The 14109-nt window shown below is 46.0% G+C and overlaps 1 protein-coding gene across 1 annotated transcript in view; it reads right to left on the minus strand.

The window, feature by feature from the left end:
- Positions 1–14109, minus strand: part of Vps53 (VPS53 subunit of GARP complex) — a 118882-nt gene that overhangs the window by 33224 nt on the left and 71549 nt on the right. Inside the window, 3 exon segments of the mRNA NM_001105813.1 lie at positions 1057–1204; positions 2478–2720; positions 9880–9974. Of these exon segments, the coding sequence (NP_001099283.1) occupies positions 1057–1204; positions 2478–2720; positions 9880–9974 (486 nt within the window).

A 14109-nucleotide genomic window follows, 5' to 3' on the forward strand; every position in this document is an offset into this window, starting at 1 on the left:
TATATGTGTGTGTATGTATATGTGTGTGTGTGTGTGTGGTATGTGTATATGTGTGTGTGTGTGGTATGTGTATATGTGTGTGTGTTATGTGTATACGTGTGTGTGTATATGTGTGTGTATGTATATATGTGTGTGTGTGTGTGGTATGTGTATATGTGTGTGTGTGTGGTATGTGTATATGTGTGTGTGTTATGTGTATACGTGTGTGTGTGTATATGTGTGTGTATGTATATGTGTGTGTGTGTGTGTGTGTGTGTGTGTGTGTGTGTGTGTACCTACCTGCCTGCCTGTCTCTGGCTGCTAGACCAAAGTAGTCTGTGAGTCATTCCCTGTATATGTGGCCACACCCCCAAGCAGAGTGTGCTACTGCCTTGGCCTTGGCCTCTGGGCCCAGTTGGCTGACCCTCAAGGAGGCTGCTGGACACTTCCTGTGTTCAAGTCCTGGCACACAGGAATGCCAAGCTGTCACGTCTAAACTGCCCCTTGCAGCTGATTTCTTAGATGCTTAGGAAATAAGTATCCGCATCAGGAAGAATGGGATTCTCTCAGGTTTCTTCAGGGGGATTTCAGGCTAATGGGGAAAAAGAGCTTATAAGCCTGTGGAGGGCTGAGTCCAAGTTGCTCTGGCTCACCCTTCTGCAAAGCTAGTTGTTGAGCCGCCTTCCACTGGCTCCATCGGAGGCCTTACCCTTTCTGCTTCACAGTCAGTACCAAACAATGGTTGTTTGTTGTGATGGACAGAGAATGCTACAGAATGTCAGGAAAGGCTGCCTGGTACTCAGAAGACAGTTTACTGATGCTTTTCTCATGAAGGACACTGCTACTGACCTACTTTTAAGAGGTCATACCTGTTTGGTAGCTTACACGTGTGTGGAAGCTGGCTGTATTTCTCCTGTAAGATGGCTGCCTGGGCAGTCTCTGACTCTATGGTGAGTTTGCTCCTGAGAGGCCAACCAGCTTGCCCAAGGTGGCAGGAGACCTTAGTGGAGCTCATAGGTCCCAGTTCAGCTGTGGGAGAGAGCTCTGGGAGGGCGGCAAGCTTAGCTGGGTGCTCACCTGCTGAGTGGTAGCCAGACAGTACTCGGCTGTGCTCAGGATGCTGCAGATGAGACACAGCTCCTCCAGAGTGAATCTGGCCACTTCTGAGCCCTCTTTCTCTTTGAGGAGGCTGCTGATGGTCAGCCCCCCACTGCTGCTGCTGGTTCTGAAGAAAAGGGCAGGAACTAGTCAGGCTGCAGCTGCAAACTTGCTTCCTGAAGCTGCATATTTTGACAAAGAAGAAAGCGAAGGAAAGGCTGGCTACGGCACAAATAAATCAGCACAATGAATGGGTGCCTTTGCTCCTGACCTTACCTTGACTGTCATCTGTTCAGACCATCTCACTCACAGAAACAGGAAGGGACAACGCCAAGAGAGCCAGTGAGCAGTCCTCACCTGGGATGATCCCATTCTCACCAAGGAGCCCATCTGGCCATCTTGGCCTGGGATTCCCCAAGGTGCAGACCCCACTTGGGGTCATCTGTGGCACAAAAGCTGCTTCTCCAACCATCTTCACAGTTAAGGTGCATACATGTGGAGTTCATACGTGAACACATAGAGTAAGATGGTCTAAAAGTGCACATATGCGTCCACGAACACACAAGTAGAGACCAGAGTCGACGGTGGGTTTTCTCCTCTATCTTTCTCTATCTTGTTTTGGAGATAAGGTCTCTCACTAAGCCTGGAGCTTACTAAAGTTGGTCTGACTGGCTGCCACTGAGGCCCTGGAGTCTTCTTGTCTCCACCCCCTACTGCTGTGATTACAGGCAACTGTGGCCGAGCCCCAGTGTTTGATGTGGGTGCAGGGGATCTGAACTCAGCTCCTCATGCTTGTGCAGGAGGTACTTTACCCACTCGGCTTTCTCCCCAGCCCCAATCCTTAAACTTAAGTCCGTATTCACAGCATTAGAAGCCATGGAAAACAGTAGGAGGAGGGAAAGCCTGTCTATTGGGCGCTCAAGGATGAACAGACTGAATAGGTTGCAGCCATATTGCCTCTGCTACTGAGTAACTTTTTTCTATGTTGAATCCATGTGTACTGTGTACATACACATAATAGGCCTAACTTACTGATACACTGTGACCTACACTGGTGGCTGGGGGATCATGCCTGCTGCCAGTCATGGTCAGCTATGGAATGTCATTTAAGAAGACAGCAGGGTTGGGGATTTAGCTCAGTGGTAGAGCACTTGCCTAGGAAGCACAAGGTCCTGGGTTCGGTCCCCAGCTCCAAAAAAAAAAAAAAAAAAAAAAAAAAAAAGAAAAAGAAGAAGACGACAGCAGCGGGCCAAGCCCTTGAGAGCCCAGGAGGAGTGTTTTCCTCTTCGACATTCTTAGCAGTTCAGTAAACAACCCCAGAGTGGCTTTCCTTTGAGACTCCCATATTTAGGGATATCGGGAGCTTCAATTCCCTGCTGCGTAAGGAGAACAGGACTTACTTAGGCAGGTTGCCAGAGAGGATTTTCCAGGCGTATTCTCGGAGGTACTTCTGGAAGATGGTGGTCAGGGCAATCATGGGCTCGCCTGTGCTGAGCTGTGAGCACTGTACCATGCACTTCTTATAGTAGACAAAGAGGTCAGCACAGCTGGGGAGTACAGCACCCCCTTCATCAGTGTTGGGCTTGGGTGGGCCCTGGGCTTTGAAATCTGCCACAAACCGGTCTATCAGCTCACTGAGGTTTCTGGAAGAGCAGAAATGTTGTTTCACTTGGAGAGATCAGGCAGGAGTACTGTCTGCAAGGACTTCAGTTGTTCCCGTAAGTGCCCATTCCTAGTGCAACCCGAACTTACAGGTTTTATTCATGTTCCATTCACCGCCCTGCTTAAAAAGATGACAGTAATGAAGTCTGACTTTGCACACTGCTTTGTTCCAGGCATCTCATTGCTACGTCTGCCCCAGACCCCAATGAGGGAGACAGAGCACTGCTGCTCCTCCAGAAGGTGAGAAAACTGACTCCTAAAACTCCGTCATAAAACTGGGTGGCAGAACTGACTGGAGAACCTGCCATATAAGTACGTACCCTGGAATGCCAAGAACCCCTTTCCACAAACCAAAGTCCTAAACACTATGATGGCTCAGGAGCCATTGCTGTGCTTTATAACCACGTCACAGAATGCTAACTCTTAGCAATAACCTTGGAGGTCCCTACTTTACTATGCCACTTCTCCAAAAGCCAGGCACAGAAAAGCGCCTTGTCCAAGACAAGCAGGGTGCAAAACCCATAGCCTGGACCAGCCCAGCTTCATGCTTTTCATCAGCCTACAGAAAGGGTCTGATGGTAGCAAAGATGTAGACATCACGAACCTAAATGTGTCAGAGGATGATGGCTTCAAAGACAGAATGCCTTCTTTCTGTAAGATGAATAGTTTTTCCATAGAACTTCCAGAATTAAATATATAAAAAAAAATCTTGGGGGAAAAGTAGTTGAGAAAGTCGTTTGTCTGGTCATGGTGGGGAGGGTGGCTGGGCTCTGTTTCCACTTTCCCAACCAAACACCTCTCAGGTTGCCTTAGTCACTCCGAGTCATCAGGGACTGGGATCTAAAAGTGCTACAACTACTGTCATCTGCATAGTTGTGCTGTGTGGACAATGGGAGGCCCCTCTTGACATGTGGTATTTTTTTTTAGTTTGCTGGCTAAGGCTAGAAGAATCCAGCTGTGTTTTAAAAATATATTTATACAATAAGAAGAAAAAGGCAAGAACCACACACAGCATCGACTAGCAGGACTAGGAAACAATTGACATTTTACTCCAGTGCTTTTGTTACTCAGTTTATGACATCCAGATGTGCTGCTTTACCCAGGCTAGGTCTCTGCCTGTGGAGAGAGGGGCCCCTTTAGTTGACCTCTGCAAGTGCCTCGGCCGCCACCCCCACTCTTCATTCTTGCCCGACTTTCTCATAGACCCTCACAGCTCTTCTGCACAGAAGGCACCTAGGCCAGTCACCTCTGTGACCCCATTGCTGGGCCTTCACCTGTCACTTCCTAGCCAAAGCACCTTCCATGTAGCTCTCTAGGCCCAGATGTCATTGCACAACTCAAACTAACACCTGCTTCCTCAGCTGGAACTGCCATCACCTGCCACTCACTGCCACATGATTTGGTTTTGGTTTGTTCATCTGTTTTGAGGCTGGCTTTGAACTTATGACTCTCCTCTTGGATTAGCCTCCTGGGTACTGGAGTATAGTATGTGCTATATACCTGGCTCTTACTAATTTTTTTCCAGGTAGGGTTTTACTATGTAGCCTGAACGGGCCTGAAACTTGTGGTTATTCTGCCTCAGTTTCCTCACTCCTGGAATGACATGTATGTATCAGCACCTGGTTTTAGCACTTGAATTAACATCTTATTGTACTGTGTAACAGGTCAAGCTTTCCCTATCCTGGTGCACAGTGGCTGATGTGAATGAACAGGGCCCATTCTCTGACCTATGATGTAATTGCACAGTACTGGGGACAGCACTCCAGCTAGCATCTGCCATAGAGGCAGCTGATTTACAACGGGAATGTCTCTGTGTACACTATGGGGTCTCCCCTGGGGTGGGGTGTTTATTCATGCTCCCTCAGTCCACTGCACTGGCTGGTGTGTCAGGCTACCCTTCATGTTAGTACCCAATGTGTGCTTAGATGGCCATCTTCCACATTTTGATTCTAAGGGTGGGAATAAAGTGGTGCAGAAGTAAAAAGGGATGGGGGCTGGCACAGTGAAGGAGGATGAGGAAGAGGAAGAGGAAGAGGAGGAAAAGAGAAATGTAAGGCAGAGAATTCAATGGAGTCAGTTGACGCTCTCATCTCCACAGATGGCACAGACTGTTATCTTTTTTGAGCTTTTATTTATGTTAGTTATGTGAATGAGTGTTTGCCTGCATATTTGCCTATGCAATATGTGCACGCAGTACCCAAGAAGGCCAGAAGAGGGAGGCGCATCCTCTGGGATTGGAGTTAAGATTGTTGTGAGGCCCCATGTGGGTGCTGGATATTAAACCCAGATTCTCTGGGAGCAGTCTGTGCTGAGCCATCTCTGCAGCTCCTCGTATTTTTAATATCACACAACACCCTCTTTCTTTTTTGGTCTTTTTCTTCCATTAGCTTATAAGATGTGTTATAAATATGATGTCATTTATTCCTCCCAAGAGCTTTAAATAGAGGGCATTATTATTGTTGTTTTAAAGGTGAAGGTTGGAAACTTGAAGAACCTTTGCACAAGGTCACAGAGTCATTGGCACTGTCATTGCATACTATGCAGATACATGCCACACTGCTGTTCCGGACTCTCCCCAGCTGAGAGAAACCTCGTGGACATGTGGTTTCCTTCTCTTCTCTGCAGCTTGAGCTTTGTGCCCAAGAACTGTGTAAGCATTTGCGGGTTCAGATGACACACTGTTAGTTCTGCTGATGAAGTTAAAAATGAATGCGTAGTAAAGAGTATTACCGGGACCATGAACAAAGGAGGAGAAGCGATCAGCTCACCACAGTCTGGGCTTAGCATGGTCTGTGCAGATGGATCTGAAGTCAGCATTCAGAAATAATAAGTACACTGGAAAGCAAGGTAGCAGTGGCACTAGGAGGAGGTGGCCCAAGAGCCCCACAGGGATTCAGCATGTGTGTGCTCAGAGTTGCACCCACGAACATGCACCCTTTGCACTTCTCTTGGGCTGGAGGTGTGGACTTGCTCTGGGGTGAGCAGCGGGCTTGGAAGGAGACTGGGAGATGGGGTACATATGGACAAAAGGGGGAAGCAAGTAAACATATCAAGGATGCTAAGAGCCAGAAGGCAGTTACCAGCTTGGGGACTCTGGTAATGTTAGGTTAGAATGGAGGTCTTGACATGAACCTGCAGGCTTTAAGGTGCAGGTAGATATGAAGATAACCTGTGTGTGGATGCATCTATGCTCATGCGGGCACCCGCTTCTCAGCCCAGGAGCAATGGCACCAGCAGCACTCAGCACACTCACACCGGAGCTCGGTGTCTGTGGTCACTCCCCATAGAGGAAATGGGGAGCCTGGAAGCAAGCATGACCCTAGGGCTGGACCTGATGCAGGAGATAAGTCTGGTGCACTTTTGTGAGCCAGAAAGAAAGGGCAGTGTTTAGGAAATGATAGGGCGTGTAAAAAAGATGAAGACCCAGCTCACGAGGGTCTTCCAGGTCCTCACGGGAACCCTGACCACTAAAATGATCGGTCCTAGAGAGAAAGGGGAATAGTGGGAAAACTGGCTGAGCCAAGCAAGGCCTGGAGACTGGCAGGAGTACTGAACTGACTTTCACTTCCAGCTGTTGTTTGGGTTTCAAGACAGGGCTTTGCTATGTAGCCCAGGCTGGCCTGGAATTTAAGATTCTCCCATTTCAGCAACTGAGCACTGGATCACAAGTGTCTCCCACTAAACATACATAACATGCTAGTTTTGATAACTTCTCTAAAGGTATAAATTCATTCCAATATAAAATAAATTGAATACTTAAGGCTATCTCTAGCCTCCATACACATGAACAGACACACACACACACACACACACACACACACACACACACACACACTCACACACTTCTTTTTAAAGTTCAAGCCATCTTCAGCTATGCAGCAAGTTCAAGGACAGCCTCCTATACATGAGATCTTGTCTCAAAATAAATAAATTAAGGAATTAATTAAACACAACTGGTGAAATCCAACATGACCTCTTGGTTTAACTGGTAATAAGGGATCAATGTGATTTTGAAAATTTCATTATAGTTAAGTAGACTGGCTCTGTAGTTCCGGGCTGCTGTAAACTGCCTAATGTGGGTGCTGGGAACCCAACTTTAGTTCTCTCTGGAAGAGTAGCCAGTGCTTACCCACTGAAGCTTCTCTCCAGCCCCACTGTTTTTTTTGTTTTGTTTTTGTTTGTCTGGTTTTTTTTGAAGCAGTGCTGAGAATGAAATCCAGGGCCCTGCAGACACTAGGTGAACACTCTCGCACTGATCTACATTCCTAACCTCTATTTTTCATTTCTATGCATGCATGTGGGTCTGCTATGTATATGAGAGTGTGTGTGTGCGCGCGAGTGTGTGTGCGAGAGCGTGCGTGTGCCCACAGGGGCCAGCAGAAGCTATTAGACCCCCTGGAGCTGGCGTTCCAGTGGTTGTGAGCATCTGATGAGTGTTCTTGGAGCCGCTTGGGTCCTTTGCAAGAGCAGGAGTTGGTCTTATGTTAAGCTATACATCTTTCCAACCCCAGGTCCTTGCTTTTAGGACATACACAGTCTTATCTCAGATGTGAGAATTCCAATAGCTGAAACAATGTATGTGTGACACATGGGTGTGTGTGTGTATGGAAGAAAGGCTGGAGAGGCCAATGTGATGGAGAAGCTTGCCTCCTTCCTATATACTGGCTAGTGGGCCTTCTCTGGCTAGTGGTTATCTGTTGGGACAGTATTGCCAGAATGTTCCCTGGGCACAGAGAACTTGGAGATGAGAGCACAGACCCCACGCCTGGCTCCATATTAAGTCTGTAACCCCGATGGGGTTGCCTGCCTGCACACCATCCACTGTGGGCCAAGGAGCCACTTGTTGAGGTGAATTACTTTCATCGCAAAGCCTATGAGATGGGCTGATGACCCTGTTGCAGAGAGACAAGACAGCCTGGAAGAGGTTACGTGGCATGCTGGAGGCCCCAGGCTAGTGAGTACAGAGCTGACTGGAATCCAGGTCCTCCTGGCATGTAGACCCCTCCTCAGTCTGCTATGCTGGTGAGCCCTCCCTGGCAGAGGTCTGAGTAATGGAACTTTGAGAGCAGTGTCTGCACACATCAGTCTAATCTGAGCTCTTTCTCAGCTGTATGGTTCTCTGACCAAAGGGAAAAAAGTGGCTTCCTAAAGTCCCCTGAAACCATACTCAAAGTTACTCTGTGTATATAGCTAATTTTTTTTGCTAGAGGTCTATGGTTTACTGTTTATTTTTTACTTATTTGTGATACTGGGGATTAAACCTTATACATATTAGGCAAGTGCTCCATTACTGAGCTATATCCACTACCCTCTTTTTACATTGTAGTTTTGAGGCAAGGTCTCACTACGCTACCCAGGCTGGATGCGATATCACTCTGTAGCCCAGGTAGGCTTGGAACTTGCAATCACCCCAGTTCCCACTCTCCTAGTAGCTGGGATTATAGGCCCAAACCTCAAGGAGTCTTGAAAGGATCTATGCCTTGTCAAAGGTTAATAACCATCACCGCATCAAGTCTGATCTGCTCTGCCAGCCTGTGTCCTCAAAACCTGCTCTGCTCCAGAAACCCAACTTTTCCAAACTCCACTGTCCAATAACTTCAATAGTGACCTTGGCCATGGATAAGGATCTGGGCGTAAGAAGGGACCACCCTTCTTTGTGAGTAGTCTCCTGTCAGTAAGGGACCCTACACCATCAAGGAGACCCTAGACGACTTCTGGCTGTGAGGAAACTGGGTGGAGGGGCCTGGTTTGTGAGAGCGTGTGGAGCCTGTGCGTCTGTGAAAGAGCATGCGGCATGGGTGACTCCAAGTCCCTGACTGATACAAGTGGGGAAGAAGAGAGAACTTTCCTATGTAGAATTCCGACTAGAAAGTGGAAAACAAAGGATGGAGACAGACGGCCAGCATTAGGCAGTGAGAAGTGCTGCAGGCGAGAATCATCAAAGCCTGAAAAAATGACCCCCTACCCACTATCTCAAAGCATTCCCTGCAAGACACTTAATACAAGGAAAAAGTCCTGTAGCTTGACAGTGGAGAAGGCTGGCCAGCTTCACCTTAGCAGACAGAGCCAAAACCAGGTACTTCTACGGTTTTCTTACCAAAAGTATAGAACCTGTATTTTGATGTTTAGGGACATGGTCTCACACATGCAGCTCAGGTTGTCTCCAAACTTGAAACTGTCCTGCTCCACCCCCTAACTGACGGGCTATACTGTGTGCTATTATGACAGCTCCTAACTGGGATTTAAGAAAGACAATACATGAATCGATGCTGTGTGTATAGTTCTAGCTACTCAAAAAGCTGAGGAGGGAGGATCACTTGATCCCAGGAGCCAAGAGCAGTCTGGGCAACATTAGAAACTGATTCAGAGGGGATCTGCCAGGGGCAGGGGTAGGAGAGGCACATCATCAGGCAATTGGAAACTGATGGCATTTCACAAAGCATCTGAAACATCTGGTCAGTCCTCTTACAATGCCAAGGTCAGAAAGACAGAAAAAATGAGGATGGAGCTAGGATTAAAGGAGGCTACAGAGACCCCACAGTTAAGTGCATGATTATGAGGTCCTAGTACCAGAAACAGGATCAATCTTACTTTGGATTTTGATAGTTATGCTTACGTGAAGATATTCATAGCCTGGGAAAAGCTAATGGAAGATCTTTGTGCTATTTTTAAGTTTTTATGAAAGTAAACCTACTTCACAGTGAAAAGCCAAATTATAACTGAAAGTATGTACTCCAGCGAGTGGGTTTCCTTACAGTGTCTGGGTACCTGACGCCTTGTGGGGGTTATGTGGTTGGGGCCCACAGAGGGGTAGGAGGTAGGAGTGGGAGGTGTTTGATCCACATAGACCCTTATCCAGCCAACTCGGGCAGTGTAGATTTATGAGGAAAACAAGCCAGTACAGTGGCATAAGCCTTCAGTCTTAGCACTTGGAGGCAGAGACAGGCAGATCTCTAGGAATTTAAGGTCAGCCAAAGCTACATATCCTGTCTCAAACAAGGAGACAAATTATAGGCAAGATAAAAGGTTATACACAGAAGATACAATGGTTTCCTTAATGACTCTGGGAGGGGTTGTCCTTGTGTAGGAACCAACCAATATGATCAGAGGCTAGGAACAGGCAGAATGCTTGTCACTCACTTGTCCTGGGACTCAATGTACACGTAGAGATGAGGCTCGAAACACTTGGAAACAATGCCATGAAATGGATTATCTGGGGCTTTGGGCTTCTTTGGCTGGGAAAAGAGGAGAAAGAATATGAATAAATATGAACTGTATGTTTGAGCAACCTCTGAAAGATTTTAAGCAAACACCAAAGTTCTTATCTCACAGATAAAACCAGTGGATACTGCACTACTCCAGAATTATAGATCCAGTGAGCCACTGCCAGCTTGTCAGTAGTTTGGGCTTGCTTTGTATGCTGGAAGATTTACTGCTACTCTGATATTATATGCAACTTTGATTTGGAAGCTCATCATCAGTGGATGCTTTAAAAGTCTGAATCTGGGCTAGACTTAACACTTTGGTGTTATTACTGCTATTATGATCATGATACAAGGTACCTTCTGTCTTTCTGTCACAATACTCCCTCATGGGGTTTTACTGCTGCTACCTCACAGCCCAGGAAATGAGGCTGAGCTCCCACCAGCAATCCCAAAGGCACACCAGCAGACTTGCTCCTTCCTGCAATGATCCCAGACTTCAGACTTTGATTAAAAGTAATGTTAGAAGAGAGGAGGGGGAGGCCAACAGAGGGTTGCCACCTTATTCTCTACTTTCTGGCTTCACCACTTATAGTCCCTCAGCATGAAGGTCTCCTGTCTAAGAAAGCATGGTGGGGAGACTGTCTTGTCTCAGCCCCACAATGATACTTAAAATTTGCTAGTAAACAGGTTACTTGGCAGCAACCATTTAAAAATTTTATTTTCTTCCTAATTCCTTTCCAAGTATCTAAAAATAAGAATCTCTGTTATTTTCTACTCCTTGAAAAACTGTTAACCTGTCTACTGTTGTCAGCAAAAAACCTCTAAACCAAAGATCCTGAGTGTTCAAATTGAATATAAGCCATGCCTGTAACACTTGCTGACAGAACTGCTGCTTACAAACTCCTTCTCTTTGTAGCTCTGGAAACCAAACCCAGGGTCTAGTACACTAGTAAGCACTCTACAACACTCCATTAATCAGCTTAGTGGGAATGACTACTGCATAAGAGCTTGAATTGAGTACAGTGGTGTATTCCTGCTACGTCAGTACTGCAAAACAGGAGGAGCTGGAGTTTGAGGCCAGCCTGGGCTATATAGCATCATACTGTCTGAAAATAAACAGGGCTAAAGATGTTGTTCCACTGGTATAGTAAACAAATAAACACATTCTCTTCCCCCCATACCAACCCCCGTGCATAATGTACACAAAATTCAGAGATAAGAACACATCTGTAAACTAACACTGCCATCAAAGCTGTAAGTATACCCTCCCCCTCTCACCTGTGATTATGTGTATGATGATACTAACTGGTAAGAATAGTTTATAGAAATCTACTTTCTTTTTTTTTTTTTTTGGTTCTTTTTTTCGGAGCTGGGAACCGAACCCAGGGCCTTGCGCTTCCTAGGTAAGCGCTCTACCACTGAGCTAAATCCCCAGCCCCAGAAATCTACTTTCTTAAATTGCTTCTATCTTAATGCACACTGGAAACAAGCTAGGTGTGGCGGCACAGACCCACAGTGGGAGCTCTAGGGAGACAGACGCAGGGAGACAGCTTGAGCCCACAGCTTGGGAACAGCCCTGGCAATATGGTGAGACCCTGGGCCAGTGAGCACGTTCAGCATTTACTACAACATTGGATATCAGGACCCACAAGGTGGAAGAAGAGAACAATGCCCACAAGTTGTCCTCTGAGTTCCATACATGTATCAAGGTATGTGGTCCCTTCCCTCCACTCTAAATAAACAAAATGTAATACAGACTTTTAAGGTAAAAATAACTGGAAAAACTGGAAAAGCTGCCACCCAGTAACAGGCAGAAATCTACTTTCTTAGCATCTGGTTATTTACACATCACTTTAATTGATTAAAAATATCTTTTAGTTGGGCTTAATGGCTCATGTCTTTAATTCCCATGTGGATCTCTGTGAATTCAAGGCCAGCCTGGTCTACAGAAGATGCTCCAAGACAGCCAGAAGATGCTCCAAGACAGCCAGGAATATATAGAGAGATCTTATCTTGGAAAAAACCCAACAAAACCCCAAATATTTAAAAACTAATAATTTTCAATTAAAATTAAATATTGCTGGGTGTGATGGCTCATGCCTTTAATCCCAGTATTTGGTAGGCAGATGCAAGAAAATCTTTTTAAGTTCCAGGCTAGCCAAGGCTACAGAAAAGGGGGGAGATGAGAGAGGGAGTCAACTTTACATAAACCTATAATTCTGTTCCTCTTACCTCCAATAAGTTTCATGTTTTTAAATTTTAGGCCAGATTTCTTAGAAACTGGTTCTGTTTTTGCTTTTTTAAGACAAAGAGTCACATTCTGTATTCCAGGAAGTCCTTCTGCTTCTACCTCCTAAATACTGAAAGATCAGGGATACCATTATACCTGCTCAAAACTCTGGTCCTTTTAGGACAAGTGTCTACCAGATTTTGCCAACTGGAAACTTCCACCAATGCTGGGCCCTGAGAGGACTTTGAGAGGGTCTCTGAGAAAGCACAGGGCTTGACCCAGACCATAGTTGCTCACCTCAGAGCACAGGCGCCAGGAGCTGGTCCATTTTTTCTAGCTTAACATAGATGACCCATAATGAAGGCTGTGAGGGGTGATATTCATTCTCTCTCTCTCTCTCTCTCTCTCTCTCTCTCTCTCTCTCTCTCTTGCATACATGCATGCATGCATGCATGCATGCATGCACGCACGCGCTCTCGGAGTGAGCCACCTCTCACACAGCAGCAGTTTGTCACTGCAGCTAGACTGGGTGGCTAGCAAGGATCTGGATCCACCTGTCCACGCTCCCCCAGTGCTGAGATTACAGATGTGCACCACCACATCACTTTTATATGGGTGCTGGAGATCTGAGTTCAGGTCTTTATGTTGATACCACAAGAATTTTAGCTGCTAGGCTATCTCCCCAGACCTTATCTTATCTGTTTTTTCATTTGATTCTCCTGGATAAGGTGGCTTGTTAATAATATAGAAGATAAATATAAAAATGAGATTCAATCTGTCTTTGTAGAACTAGATAACCTGACTTTAGACTGGGGGAATATGGCTAGTCTGGCCATAATCATTAGTATTATTTTTTTTTCTTGTGTGTTAGGGGTACAGGTTCGTGTGTGGAGGGGACTCAGCTGTGAGTCACTCTCGGGTGCCTTGCACCTTCTGGCCTGGAACTATGCCAGGCAGGCTGGGCGCACTGGCCAGTGGATGCCAGGACGTCTGTCTATTTCATGGGTGCCTCCCATCACACCCAGCACTTTACATGGATTCTGGAGATCCAGTCAGGGCCTCACACTTGACAAAGGTGAGCGCTTTACTGACTAGGACACTTCTATAATCTGCACTATTCATCTTCTGTTTGTTTTGCTCTTATTGTGTGTGTGCCTGCACATGCCATGCCAAGGGTATGGAGGTTCGAGGACAATCGTGCAGTCAGTTTTCTCCTTCCATATGTAACAGGCCCCCAGACCTTAGCACAACTGACTCTACGGTGGAAGAGATTACCACTCAGGCTGTAAAACTCAGCACAAAGATGGCAACATTTGCCAAAACTAAAACAAAGGCCTTTCCATCAAAGTCCACAGTTAGGTATTAACTTAACTTAATTAATTGTATTCACCTTGCTTTTGGCTTCTGTAGTTCTGCTTTTAGCTAACTGCTCTTGTTAGCTGAAGTGTGACAACCCAGGGTGTGTGCGCGTGTGTGTGTGTGTGTGTGTGTGTGTGTGTGTGTTTGCCTAAAAGCTCCCCCTGAGCAAGGCTTAGGCTACATTGGGATCCTGAATGCCCAGTGTAGTTACCAGCTGGCTAATAAAGACGTCTCTAGATGATCTCCAACAACACATCTTTACATGGGTCCTGGTGGTGGGGCTTAATTTGCTTGTATATGAACACCTTTACCTGCCTCAGCTTTCCAAGAAGGGGCACAAGTTTATGCTGTTCTGCCTGGCAAAATATAGTTTAATTAACGAGTGGTTCCAAAGACTGGATCTTGCATATGAAGACATTTTAGGAATATCTTAATCTGTGGTTTTGCTTATAGTTTCCTAACTGTGTACAAAACATATGGTTCTAAAAGCATGTCTAACAAGTCTAAAGGTTCTTTGGTGAGTATAAAATACAGATCTGTTCTGTGAGAAAGTGGCTTTATGATGTTCTAACAAAG

Source organism: Rattus norvegicus, chromosome 10, assembly GCF_021556685.1.
Source record: "Rattus norvegicus strain SHRSP/BbbUtx chromosome 10, alternate assembly SHRSP_T2T, whole genome shotgun sequence".
Classification (NCBI taxonomy): Eukaryota; Metazoa; Chordata; class Mammalia; order Rodentia; family Muridae; genus Rattus; species Rattus norvegicus.